Source organism: Cavia porcellus, unplaced genomic scaffold, assembly GCF_034190915.1.
Source record: "Cavia porcellus strain 051 isolate PalLab524CR breed Dunkin Hartley unplaced genomic scaffold, mCavPor4.1 scaffold_9, whole genome shotgun sequence".
Lineage (NCBI taxonomy): Eukaryota > Metazoa > Chordata > Mammalia > Rodentia > Caviidae > Cavia > Cavia porcellus.
In genome coordinates this window covers 84,882,779-84,897,375 of record NW_026947492.1, presented here as the reverse complement: position 1 = coordinate 84,897,375, position 14,597 = coordinate 84,882,779, and the positions used below count along the sequence as shown (strand labels likewise).

General features: G+C 40.3%; 1 protein-coding gene across 4 annotated transcripts in view; it reads left to right on the top strand.

Moving 5' to 3' along the window:
• Gas2 (growth arrest specific 2) overlaps positions 1 to 14,597 on the top strand; it is a 123,825-nt gene that overhangs the window by 79,050 nt on the left and 30,178 nt on the right. Inside the window, exon 8 of one of the 4 annotated variants that reach the window (XM_063256773.1) lies at positions 6,145 to 6,198. The exons of the other annotated variants lie outside the window; for them this stretch is intronic. Within the exon in view, the coding sequence (XP_063112843.1) occupies positions 6,145 to 6,198 (54 nt within the window). The remainder of the gene's footprint in view (positions 1 to 6,144; positions 6,199 to 14,597) is intronic. 4 annotated transcript variants of the gene reach the window in all.

Below are 14,597 nucleotides of genomic sequence, written 5' to 3'. Positions count from 1 at the left end.
TAACCATCTTCTTGCTACTTTTGAATTATATTGTCACAGATCCATAGAAAGGTCACACACATTGTTATTGACTCTGTAATCTTTTTTTTAACATAAAAATTCTTCAGGATTATACCAGGGTGGTAAAAATCAACTCACTATAGCAAACCAAGGGAGAAAGACACCAGAGCTGTGTTGCTATAGCAACCAAACCAGAGGGTCTTCTGGGACTGGCTCTAAGGGAAAGTCCAATGATATCGAGGGGTATTGCATTTTTTCGACTTTTCTGACACATATTGATTTCCAGGGAGTAAAAGGTAGCTTGGTTCAAATTGCATACCTTTCCTGGTAATGAAAAATGGGCTGTTGTGGGAAAAAAAAATGCCAAACAGCTTTAACAAGGAGCAGGAAAGATTAAAGCTTCCATTTGTTTTAGTAGGACCATTATAGAAACAGCCACAAGTCAGTCACTGGAAGTTGAAAATTCATTTTTTGAGGAAAAAAAAAATTCAACTAATTTGGAAGTTTAGGAGAGCAGTGGTTGTGATTTCAAAGCGAGGTGATGATTTGTGTTTGTTTCTAGGTAAGGAGATCTGGCCCTTTGCTTTGTGGGTGTGTAAAATCTCCGACGGTGCTTATGGTGCTTCTTCCATGGTTAGACACATGACTGCTGAGGATGAATATTTCCAAACTTAGTCTCTTTCTTGTTCAGCTGCCTTGAAATGGCACTAATTCAACATACACTTAATGCTTTAATTTCAGCTATAGGATTCTTTAATCTTTTTTATCAAAGGCACATTTATTTGTCATTTATTTATGTTCACTTAGGCTAGGCTAATAACATGGATGTAATTTATGCTTTGGTAACACATCACTGAAAGACATTGTGGGTGTTCATAAATCCTCCTACCCCATTCTCTGAGGAAGGCATACGTGGTGGAGAACTGCAAAGTGAATAATGGTTAGTCCTTCCTCTGCAGGATTTAGCTGGTAGGTTATTGTCTTTATCTGACTTACTTTTCAGGGTTAGAGGAAACCTTTACATTTAGAAAAAAATGAACCATATTTAATATAAGGTTTTAGCCTGGCACTATATCTACTTGATACTACTTTTAAAGGCAAGAAAAATAAAATTTGGTATTTATGAGGAGAATGGAAAAAAAGTAGCTAATGTATCTACACAGCTGTCATAGGCTAAAGGTAGATACTTCATTTCTTTTCCCAATGACTTAAGGACTTTTAATGTTCAGCAGATGAGAACTCAGTACCAAAAACCACACTTCCCTGAAAACCTGTCACTATTACCCATTTAGCAAGGAGTGGATTTCTTTAAACTTGTGCCTACCTTTGCTGACTTGCTAAGTATTCTTTCTGGGCTCCAACTCAAGTAGCAACATTCGCCATGCCTTAAATTTTATAATGCCCATGGGACTCAACTTCATCCCAGGTAATTTTCTTGTGCTATTGTGCTGAATCTAGAATAAATGGTCCTTTTCCTCCACTGACCACAGACCAAAACTGTTTAAATTTAAGGATTTAAAAAGCATCGGAAAATCAAACGACTTTACTGAAAAAATGCATGGTTCTTATGATTTGCATTCTAGTATCTTCCTCCTTGAAATTAAGATGTGTCACATTTGTACATGTGCGCAAGGATGTATATATATCAGTCTATATCTGGGTGTGCACGTATGTGTGTACCTGTGGGGTAAAAATGAGTTAGAGTTGACTTGGCATTTTAATGGATTGATTTTTATTTATTCATGTTCTATTTTTGAGACAGGATCTCACTAGGTAGTGCAAACTGACCTTGAACATGCTTATGGGGCCCAGGCTGGCCTCGAAATCACAGAGATTCTCCAGCCTCAGCCCCCAAGTGCTGGGAGTAAGGTGTGCACCATCACACCTGGGCACTCTAATGGATTTAAAAAGAGATTTTAACCTGATTTTCCTGTGTCTAAAATTTAACTCCCTAACGAGGGATATTATGATAAAAATTCAGTTTTTTCTGTATGAATGAGTTCATAAACAATCCCACACAGATATTGTTCAAGATTCAGTGAATCACTCCTTTGGATCCAATGCTGACATAGATCCATTCCTTGGGGTCTTTTATTTAGCCTTCACAACTCTTCATTTTAAGTACAAGGAAACTGAATGCTGGAGAGTTATTTACAATGGAATAAGTTGGAAATTTTTATTCAAATTGAATGTGTTCTCATGGAAGAGCCCTATTTTAACTACAGGCTAACTTTTCCATTTCAGACTGTAGTCTGTTGACATCCCGCTTCATGAGTATTACCCCTCTATCTTTTAACATCTATTAATAATTAATCCTCAATTTGTGGTAGCTCCTAATTTGCCTCTTAGAATTCAACAGCACATGCTGGTGGAGACTCAGAAAGGGAAAAGTCAGGAAACAGAATCTTACAAAACAACAACCAGAACAATAAATCAAAACTACACAGTCATGATTTTTATGAATTTTAAAAAATTATTGATTTTCTTTTTAGTGTATTGACTATACCTCAAAAGTCTACCACAGGCAAAAATTTGTTCTAAGGATAAGAAATTACTAAACAATATTCTTAATTAGAAATTGGGATTTGTAACTAGATTTCACTCTGTTAAAATAAAATTTTTAATTGTGTATGGAAAAATTTTCTGAATCAGGAAGGTAAAGTTGCCTTTTGTACATTATTATAGTTTTATCAGAGAGTCTATAATTAAACTTGTAGCAAAGTGCAAACAAAATCTGGTCTATCCACTAGTGCCTTTGAAATCAAGTTCCTTAAAGTTAAGTGTCTATTAATTTAAACAAAAACAATTTTCATAACTGTTTTTAATCTTGTTGCTTGATAATAGTCAAGATATCTTACTTTTATATGGATTATAAAGCATGTTTACATGCACAACTCCCATTTAATGATATTATCCCCATTTAATAAAAAATAATGTGGTTGTTGATTTTTGTATCTTATTGAGGAAGAAGTCATCCAATTAAGATCTAGTAAATTACCTGAGTTAATCTAGCAAGTAGTTTATCCAATTATACTCTAAATTTTTTATATCTGAATCGCATGTTTTAAATTTCACGCAGTAAAATTTCCCTTTAGAGTTTCAGTTAAACTTAGCATAGATGAAAATGTCTACTTTTTCTCACTGTATTTTAAATTTACAAACAATTTGTCTGAAATTACAAAATAGATGTTAAATTGTAGTGCGTAATTACAAAGCTAATATGATTTTTCTTTTATCATTTTCTTAAATATTGATATATTTCTGCATTTCTATGCACATTTTTTTGCAAAAGGGAAAGAAATGAAACAACTGTACCTAGTATGTTATGTTCTTGAATTATTAATGAGTTTCCTGGCAGCCAAAGACTAACCCTGTGAAAAATCTGTCACTGTGGATTGTGTATGGTTCCCCTGTGGACTGAAGTTGCATAAACAGGATGCAGCCAGATTCATTAAGAATTATATTTTGCAAATGTGACCATAGTGAGTTTGTCTGAGTGTAATCAAGCTACATGGCAGAAATGCTGCCATTTTAACCCTTACAATAATAAATTAGACCTGCATTACAGGGCGCTACCTTTTTGATAAAGTTAATGAGTTCAGTGACTATATGTGGAGCGGTTATTTTAGACCTTACCTTGCATTTCTGTCTCATAGTTGACATTTTGCATGTCAGTTCCACAGTTAAACTAGGTAATCTCGCTCCTGGACCCAGCGGGTGCCTCCTTCACCCAAAGCAGCCAGCCCACCTCTGCGGTTCACCGCAGAGCTGTGTGCCTACTTCCCTAGCGTGCATTCTCCTAATCTGCACTTTCACAACTGTCCTAGTAATGAATGCCTCATTAGGATTAATTTAAAACCTGGCTGTACACTGTCCAGTTTTACAGTCCTCTCTCATTTCCTGCCATCTTGTTCAAAGCGTGTTGAGATCTCAGGGAGAGTTTTGTGCAGCTTTTGGGAGGAATGAGGTGTTAAGAATTGGAGTTGAAGATTGGCTTGAGGATACATCACTCAGTTTTTCTAAAGTGAGATGCCTGCATTACCAAAAATATAAATAAAAGAAAATAAAACCCAGCAAGCTGCTGAGTAGTATCCTCTCTTTCACTAAAAGAACACTAGCAAAAAACAACTGCATCTAAAAATCACGTGTCCCGTGGCATAGAGTTCATGTACCCCGTCCTCTCCTCCCCACCCAGCATCCAACCCTTCAACACTAAGCTCACCCTTTCATCCTCACACTTGCTGTGAGAAAGTGTCCAGTGTCCATCTCAGAGCATCAAGTTTGGGTTATGCAAAGAGTTTAGATAAATATAAACTGCATGAAACACTAATAATTTGAAACAGAACTGTGTAAATGGCTTCCTCATTTCTCTTCCTTTCACCACCCCATCCAATTGGTAATTCATTTCCTTTCCCAGACATCACTGATACTCGATTCATAATCTCTATGTTTCATTCTGAGCGGTACAGTTTGTCCTGTTTTTTTCCGAGCTCACAGGACACAGAATACAGAGCAAGTTGATTTATCTTTCTGATGCATCACCTAAAGGCAGATCAAGGGCAAGCATGATTACAAATTTATTTTGTAACTTTTGCAATAGGCAGAAGAACTCCAAGAATCCCAATCTGGAGCTGCAGCACCCATGCCCATGCAAACACTGAAGCTGTCACCCTCTCCTGCTGTGTCAGTCGTGATCATGTTGCACATTGCAGAGCTGCTCTGTTATTGTAGTTCATCGTTGTCCTTCAAAGTCCTGAGCTATTAGAAAAATTATAGAAACTCAGGCGGTAGAGCATTTTGTTAACATCGTGGTTCCTGCCTGCCTGGTGGGCCCAAGCCTAAAGGAGTTCCTTGCACAAGAAAGCACACTGTGCCCAACACAAATCTCCTCTCCCACGGGGATCTTTGCCAAACTACTTTAAATTTCCCACCATTTCACTACCAGCCTGCCTGTCACTCGCCTGACAATTTACTAGAGGCACTCTCAGAAGGAGGGAGCTAAATTCTCAGGAGCAGAGCGAGGCCTCCCTCTGTCCAACGGTAGAGACCCCTTCTATCTCATGTTTTCCTCAACGTCTTGTAACACCACCATCGACACCAGCACCACCAACACCAACAACAAATCCTGCAGTGAGCATTCTATAGGAACGTGAATTTCAAGCAACATCTTGCAACCAAAGATAGGAATAGGCTCCTGCCTGCTACCTTGTGACAATGGATGACTTGTGGGAAACTGTGGACATTCACTTCTGTGAATTATAAAGAAAGAGAGGCTGATGCATCTTAATAGTCAGAGAGGAGGTAGCTTTGCTAGACAAGCAAACCAATAAAATTATAGCCATGATAATGTCTAAAAGTCAGGTAAACAAATTTTTCAAAGTTGACTTTACCACCCCTGATGCTGAGAGAACCGCGGAACAATTTGTTCATTTCTGCAGAAAGGCACTGGGATGAAGTTGGTTCTCCTTGTGGCCACTGTGAGATTAGAATGCTGAACTCATCTCAGATTATAAGAGGAGGAAATAGTAGGACAGAAAGAAGACCGCTTAAGAATTGCATCACTTTGTGGAGGTCAATGCAGTGGGAGGACCTCTTTACAACTCAAGGGGCAGACGTGTGGAGGGGGTGGGTACCACAGAAATTAGAACAAGATGGCAGGGTGTACCCTCAAAGTCAGCCCTGCCACCCTGAAAATGAAGACTACAGTTACTTACTAATTTTCCCTAGATTTTTTTAAACATTCTCTGGACTTTGGTGTAGGTTTTCTTTTGTGGAACTGAGACACAGTTTTGATGTCTGTTTCCCAGGCAAGCTATTTTCCTTACTTGTCTTTTGTTTTGCAACAGGAGGCCAGAGGACTCCAGAAAAGTGATAATTCTAATGTTCGTGTTTCAATATGCCGACAGCCAACGCGGTCTGTAATTCTCATGATGTGCACTTCTTCTATTTGGTGTGGATTACTATGCAAAATGCTGCCCTTGGCTTAGAAAATGAAGAGCAAATACTTGTCAATGTAGCTGAAAAGAAAAGAGTTTAATCTTGCAACAAAAGGTCACAGTTTGCATTTTTAGGTGGCGTTCCTGTGCTTTTTTGCAGTGGACACGGAGAGCGTATTATGAACCTTGTATCTTCTTGTTTCAGTAGGGTCTTCATGGTTGTTACTATGTCTCCACAGCCAAAGTAAAGCAGACATTGAAGGTAATTACTTAGATAAATAAGGGGAAAACCTCTCTTCTTGCTTTCCATATGGAGCCTGGGCCTCAATCCAATGAGGGAATTTGGGTGTCTAAAATTGAGTACATTAAGTACTTTATTCATTTCCTTTCTTCCTTTTCCCAGTGAGGTAGTAAACGTTATTTCTCTAGTTTTTTCTTTTCCGTAATACTCATAAAAATTACAATATGGGCTGCATTGGAGGTGAGTGGAAATCTTAACCTGGTTGTTTTTATCTTTGTTTCTGCTGAATGCTCATGTGTTAGTGCATTCATTCACAGAACTTATTATTAAAATTATTTCAAATATTAACCTGAGTTTTGCTTCCATATACAGTACCATGTTGATTTTTTCTTTCAATTAGTTTAAATAATATATCCACAGAATTAAAATTTAAGTATCGTTTAATTTCAGAATATTTCAATTCTACCCTGTTGCATGGATCACCCTTTGTGATTTAACACGTGTGGAACTAGGTGGATTTTTGCTAAATGTGTGCCCCTAATGCTGGTACCTAACCTGCAGTGGTATCCACAGGCAACATGTGTGGTTTATCACTTCAGTAGGATAAAGCTCTAGGAGGACAGGAGTTAGATAGGACTGCAGTTTGGGGTCCTATGTTTGCCAGTGGGTAGCAGGATTATCACCTTTACAATTCTTAACAATTATGAACTACAGAGAACAGCTCATTTGAGAAAGTCTATCTGTCACATACAAATCCAAAATAACTTTCAGTGCAACTTTATACTGTCAATGTTGCTTTAGGCGTGATGCTTTGAACCTGCATTTTAAAAATCAGCTTGGATTTCTAAGGGTATAATGAAATGCCTTTCTTCACTCATCACATATTCCTTTATTCCTCTACCACGTGTGCAGTGTGTGTAGCACATGAATGAGAATAGCAATCTCCAGAACATAATTTCTACGCGACCACTATTTCTTTGTAAATCCAGTGTGCCTCAGTTCCCAAACTTAATTCTTTTCATGATTCTGGTTGTAAACTCAATTGGAAGAGAACTGAATCCTATTTCCCCATAATGTCAGTGTTACACCCAAGCACTGAATTTGCTTGGTTCTCAATCAAATCAGTTATGTGACATGAATTGTGGAAAGAATCAAGTTTGGGAATAGAGGTCCCACAGTAATGTAAATATTGGCCATGTACTAATTATTCTGACAATTCAGTGTAGTAGACTTGGTTATCCCCATTAGCGGTTGACAAGGAGGAGAAAGAGACAGCTCCTAGCTGCCTCTTCTAGAGCTTCTCCAGTGCACAAGCAGATGTATGACAGGACGTGAATGCATCGCGCAGACACGGCTTTTCTTGTGCTTGCTGAGGGATGGTGTCTGGAGGTGTCAGAAGCAGGCTGCCTGTGAATGAGCGTGAAACCTGGCCCGCTGAGCCAACCTGACTGTGGGCAGTGACCTCATTGTCACCGAAGTTGGCTGTGCTGCTGTTGTAAGCTGGTGTTCAGTTTCCCGTTGCACTCTTTGGGTGGCGCTTGGTGCAAGGAGATGTTGCTGGACGGGTTTGTTTGGTTATTTATTTTCTGATCATTTTTTGTTGCTCAAAGAACATGAGTATCTGTGTCATTTTCTACTTTAATGGCCCACACTTCTTCCTTCATTTAAAAATAGCTCTTTTTAAAAAACTTTTTATAACTAGCTTGTAAGAAAAAATATAACTGAACTAATGAGACAAAAAGATAGTCATCTAAAAACTCTTTTAGATTCTTCCCATTTGAAAGTAAGTCTTTAAAGAAAATCTCTGTGATTAGTAAGATTGCAGTTGGCATGGATTTCACATGGGAGGTTCGCAATGGAGTTGGCATGTTAATTATTTTAAAAATCATCTTTGGAGGAATCTGATGATGAGGTGGGATTTTCTTGACTGCTTTTCCTGCTGTCTTTTTTTCCCAAAACAGAGAAGTAGCAGAGCGAGGCTGGGTGGCCAAGTTTCAGGCTGATATTCCCATCTGGATTCCTTGGTGTTTTCTGTGTGTAAATACACGCATGGCAAGATAAGCCCAAAACTGTTCTAACTGAAGTCAAACACACTGAAATTAAGAGTGAGCCAGTCTTGCTGCCTGTGGAGTACCCAAAGCAAGCATTTGCTATGGAGCTCCGTCAGCTGGGACTTCTCTGGCCCTGGAACCACTGCATCTTCAGTGGGTTCACCCCTTCCAGAGCCACCTTTCCTTCCATGCTTGAACTCAGGAAGTTCCGGGAAAGTTTCAGAAGCTTTCTAGGCAGTGGAACAGTGATTTTACAGGGATCAGAAGGCTTTGCTACCTCTGGAGCTGAGGACTGAGACACCTGGACATCCTGAGAGGGCGACGTGGTGCCACCTCCTGATTCTTCACTCCTCCTCTGTGCTGCAATCTGCTGCTCACTGCCCAAATTCACCCCGTACTGTTTTCTCCACGGCTGGACAAGCTGTCTTCATTTCTGAGTTCACGACCCACATCTGTTCCTTTTTCAGTTCTCGCTGCCCCAGTTCCAACACATTTTGCAGCCATTACAGTGGAGGTCCGTCCAACTTGCCTGATTTGGGGAGGCCCCTCAAAATGGTGGGTCACAGAGGGGTGGCTTTGGGGTCTTCGCATGGTCTGATCCCTTCTGTCCTGCACTGTTCCCTGCTTTGCTTCCTGCCACTCTGAAGCAGCTTTGCTCTGTCACATCCTCCCGCCAGGATGGCTCTGCCTGAGCACCAGCCACAGACAAATTAAACTTCTCTTCCTTCCAGTCCTGGGTGTCAGGTATTGCATCGCAGTGACAGGAACGCCAATTCACCTTCCCAAGATGAGACTTCTGTGCTCCGTACGTCCTGTCCCACATCCGAACCTCCACGGTGCCGCGTTAGACCTCTGCAATCTTGTCACCTCCATTAGGACTAGGATTGCCCCTTCTCCTGGGAACCTGTGTGGTATGCAAGGCCTTCTCTCACTCTCTGAGACAAGGTTAACTTCTTTGCTTGCTTTTGTTTGCTTTTTCTTGATTGATCCTTTTGAATTGCCATTTCTTTTTTAATTTTAATTTTTGTCAGCACCTGTTTGCCATGCATAGTGACTATGTTCTTTGTGGTGAGTAGGTGCATGTGCAGAACACATCTTAATTCTCCCAACCCTCTACTTCCATCTCTTGGCCCCCTTTCTTCTTATACGAGATCTCCCTGATTTCCATTTTCTTTTATTTTTCTCTTTAATTCATTTATATTTTAGATTTCTCATATACTAGAAAGCATGCAATATTAGAGTGATCCCCTGCCATAGCATGTGTCTAAAAAAAGTGGAAAATATTCTTTTAACTGCTTAGGTCCTGCAGATCCCACATACAGCAGAGTGAGGGAGGTTCCAGTGTACTGAAAGTCCTCGCTGCCCTGACAGTCACAGTTAAATACATCAAAGTTCCATTGCCATTGTAATTTTATACTATGTGATCTCCACGCCTATTTACTGTACTACAAGTCTTTCTCCAAAAAAATCCAGGACTTTCTTAAATTACTAAGTATTAGAACCACCACAAACAACTTGGCTCCACTCTGTTTCCTTTAATATTCTTAACATGAAGAATGTATATATATATATATATATATATATATATATAATATTTAATGTAACTCTTTAAATAGGGAGCTTCTATCCTAATTTGAATTAACAATTGTCAGAATTTTGGAGTAGCACAGCATTGTAAGATTTAACCAAGAGACCCAGAATTGAGTCATTTGAGAGAGGGCTTAAACTAGTACTTGGTACATTGGCTTTGACAGTGGGCATGTTGTTGGAAACACGGACTGAACATTAAAATTAGACTTCAGATGTACTTCTTCATCTTTCATGAGATGTATTTCTGAGAGTTAGATGTAGGACTGAAATTGCCAAACGAGTTACTTACCATGAGGTTTGTCTCTTAACTTGAACTTCAAGAATCAGAAAAGGTAAATACAAAAATTTTGGGGATAAAGTGTAGAGTGAGTCTCAGGGAATAAGCAGACGTTCATAAAAGGGCTGAAGAGAAAGTGTTCCCATCAGCATCCCCAAAGGAAATGTCCTGGGAAATGGCCCCAAATTCCCCAGAGAAGGAGGGGGCAGGGAGATCAAACAAGAGAGCTTCAAAGCCAGTGGAAGGGCCGCCTTTCACTCAGAGGAGGAGGGACGGGCACTGGTGTGAAAGGGAAGTGAGGCGCTCTTGTTAGGAGAAGGCTGTCACTGCCCACTGCCTCCTGGAGGCCAACGGGGGTTCCAGAGAGTGGAGGGGATGTGAGCAGAGTGCGTGTTCAGTCACCGAGGTTTCAGGGCTCTGAAGAATTCAAAAGGGCATCAGGGTCACAGAGAGCCACCCAGCCACATTAGCTTGGGAGTGGGTGGCCCCTGACAGTGGAACCCAGCCTGCAGACCTTCCTGATACGTGCTGTCATCTGCTAAGCAAGGCTTTCTGTCTTGATGTGTGTAGATTATTAAGATGGAAATTCTCTGAAGTTCCTCTTTGTTCACTTAAACAGTGACTGAAAGGCAGCATGTTGGTGCTGGCGGAGTCTGCAGCCTGGTGGCGGGAAAGGTGCTGGGCTTCAGCAGGTCACAATTTCCAATCGTTAATAAAAAGTTTCTTTGGGGAGAATTTTATGTAGGATAAAAATACAGGCTAAGAAAGACTGACAGGAAATTGCATTTTATATTTCATAATCATGACTCCTTTTCTTTGAACTGCTAGGTAATATCAATTGACGAGAGTGAAATTAATTAACAAAGAGGCACAGACTGGTGCTCCTATCAACAAACTTAAGAAATTCATTACTCAATTTACTCCTGCTCTCCAGATGTTACCCAGATCCTCAGTTGCAGATTTGCCTGGTGACTTAGGACTTGTTACGTTTAGCATAGCAGAGTTGTAAAACACAGTTCTCTGTTCCCAGTAAGCCTCGCAGCGAGACCATTGCACTTACATTAAAACTGCTTCTTGGACCAAAAATCCTCCTGGGAGACTTCTTCAGCCATTTATGAATTTCTTTACATGAGTTCATTATGCACATACCCAGGAAGCAGTGATTCCAGACACTCTGGACACAGGGTAACACAATTTAGTCTCTTCCTGGGGAATCTAAAACTTGTCATTAACAGACATAAAGCATCTACTGTGTACCAGGTACTGGCATGATCAAAAGAGTAGCAAACAAAGTGGGCAATCTCTTCTCTTAGTGGGGCGACAGACAGTAAACACACAGCTCAAGGGTTAGATAGGAACCCATACATAGTTAATTCAAACTTTGGGAAATACATTTTCGTCATAACTGCTTAAGTTTATTCGTTTACCTATTCCTTGCAGTAAGTAATGACTTAGCATGCTTATACTCCAGTAAGAATTTATTTATAAGTATAAAGTATAGGTCAGAATTGTCCTATGGACTGTACTTTGTTGACCTCTAATGTACATTACTAAATATGCTTGTCCTAAGATGGGGTAGGATAAGCTGGATGAGATATACTGACAGTGGTTATAGAATTCTTCTCGTGATTAGGTTAAATTGATGCCTAAATAATTAAAGAGTGCCCTGCTATGCCATCTATTTATCTTTCTCTTAACACAGAGGTCCAGTTGTGAAGTCAAGTGACAGGTTACCCACTTATAGAAAGCAGGAACCGTAAGACTTGCTGAGTTGTCCAGAAAGTCAGTAATTCTTACACAGTTACGGAAAAGTGTCTGATAATTGTTTCCCATTGGGTCCCAGCTTTGCTGGTTCATTCTGACTTTTAGCAGTATCTATCAAATCATGCTACTCATTTAGTGCGGAGAAGTGTAGCATTGACCAGTGTGTGTTTGTGTGTGCTGCCCTGTGGAGTGGCCAGTGTTTTATGCCAGTCCTCGCTTCCTGCTTTGGGATTTGTTTTCTGTAGTTGGTCATATCAGAACTATTGGATTAACATTTCATGAGAATAAGAAAAGTTATAAGAAGGCAGGTGGAATTCCAGGTGGACAAATTCCCTTCATGATACATCAACCCAGGTTTACTTAGATACATCAAAAACATTAACGGGAGAGAGAGGAAGGTCATACTTCCGATTCTCACACATTCTTTGTCATAAGACTTGTAAGGTTAGTTGTGTTTTCTTTTTGTTTTGGTGAAATAGGGTCTCACTATGTAGTTGAGGCTGGCCTTGAACTCACTGAGTAGCCCAGACTGGCCTTGAACTTATGGTAATTCTTCTGCCTCAGGCTCTTAAGTACTGGACTTACTACTGTGCACCACCATGCCCAGTCACTTTAGGTGCTCTGTTTGTAGTTCTTAAATGCTGAGCCATACAAAAGAGAACTCTGAGAACACAGGTAAATCAGTGACCCATGACTGGTTCTCTTGCTTAGAATCCATTTCTGCTTCCTAATACAAAGCTTCTCACTGACAGCATTGATATAATCGCACATAAACAGATCTGAGTTTTAGTATGAAAATAAAATATAAAATCTGTTTTTAAGAGTTATTTCTAAATGGAACTTGTCTCCAATCCTAGTGTGATACAAATGTGTATGTTGATTATGAGAATGTTACATTCTCTAGGATGTGACATTTTCAGGGATCTAGAATTACTATATTTGTATACAGATTACCACTGCAAAAACTATAAATGCTACCCTCTATGGATGCTATAAATAGGATAAGGTGGTTGTTTTCGAAGTGTTGATGTAGTCAAGCAATGCAAAAATAGTAGTAAGAGTGTGGCACTTCCTCGCAAATTTAGGCATAAGGATAGGACTGTCCTCCGAGAATTATCTCAGGGTAAACACTGTAGTTCCAAGGAGGGTCTGAGAGTAGTCGTGGTACAAACCAGAATTGGATTCCCATGTAAAATACTTTGTCAGAAAGTAGATAGCCTCTACTACGTAACGATCTGCAAGGAGTCATGACTCCCAACCTCAGAGATCCAGTCAGAAGGAGAAGTTATTGACACAAATGAAAAGAGAAAATGAAAGAGGCCATGAGGTGGAGCATAAGGTAAACTGCAGATCCATTCATTGTTTTAAGGGTTTGTTGGGCACTTGTAATGAACTGGGCACTGCTCCAAGCTCAGAGGGATTTAGACAGGTGAGGTCAGTGTGTGTTGTCTTTGCATGGACTGCTTTCAAAGAATGTTGGAAATTCACCAGCGTCTTGAAAGACCCACGGTTTGAATGTTGAGAGCACTTGTTGGCAGGAAGATCTGCCCCGCAGAGGAGTAAAAAGGACCCACAGGATGTGGGAATATGGAGTGGGCCGGATTGGCACAGATTACATAGAGAACAGAGAGACAATAGTGTGAGCGTAAGTGTCTACTTTCTGTTCATGACACCATAACACAGAGAGGAGGGCAAGTTGTAAAGAAAAGACTTCTTGTCCCTCATGATTCTGCAGGTCAGAGGTCCAGGGGACATGTCTCCTGTCAGCCTTCTCCCTAGCAGAGTCCCAGGGTGGAGAGTGCCATGGTCTGCTTGCACGGGACTCGGCGTCTCCATCCCTCTTCTTGTGAAGATGCCAGCATTCAATAGTGGGGACTCTGTCAGATGACCTTGTCCAGCGCCAGTCACCTTCCAAAGCCTCCAACTCTAAATGCTGCATCCTAAGAACTCATAGTTTTCTTAACACCTCACGGTGGGGACCTATTCCAAGATGGGCTTGGGTAGGAACAGACCATTCAGGTCACAGCATGGGAAAGACAGAGCAGGGGCAACTGTAAGGACTTTGAGGGTAAAGCCAGAAAAGTTGACCTTTAGTTTAGTCCACGGCACAGCAAATGAAGGTGTTGAGCAGTAGTATAAAATTGAAATTTGGGACATGCTAGCAGGGTCTTTGTATATAATTATAGATTGGAGCCGAAAGGACCCCAAGAAAGCTACTGTGGTTGCTCACAGGATGCAATAATTCAATGAAATTGTAGCAAGGAAAATAGAAAGGGATAGAAAATGGTTAAGCATTCCTAATCCCCAAAATCCCAAATCTATGCAAAACCCTTTAAGACAGATTTTGGAGCATTTGCATTTTTTAAAGGGACATTCAATCAAATTCGCCTGTAATCCTGGTAATCTGGAAGAGGCAGAAGCAGGAGGATTGCAAGTTTGAGACCAGCCTGGGCAACTGAAAAATTTAGTGAGACCCTGTCTCTAAATAAAGATTTTAAAAAGTTCTAGGACAATAGCTCAGAGCAAAAGAAAATCCTAAGAAAGAGAGGAAGAAAAAGCAAGAATAAAAGAAAGAGCAGAAAGAAAAAGAAAAGGAAGAACAGTAAATATTTAGCAGGGACACCTTCCCGTCCGTGTGCGCACGGCTTCTTCAGACCTGTAACAGGCTTATCTTCTCTCCCTACTCAGAACCACAGAGTTTAAAAATGTATGCACACACATTTATTCTGAGAAATATT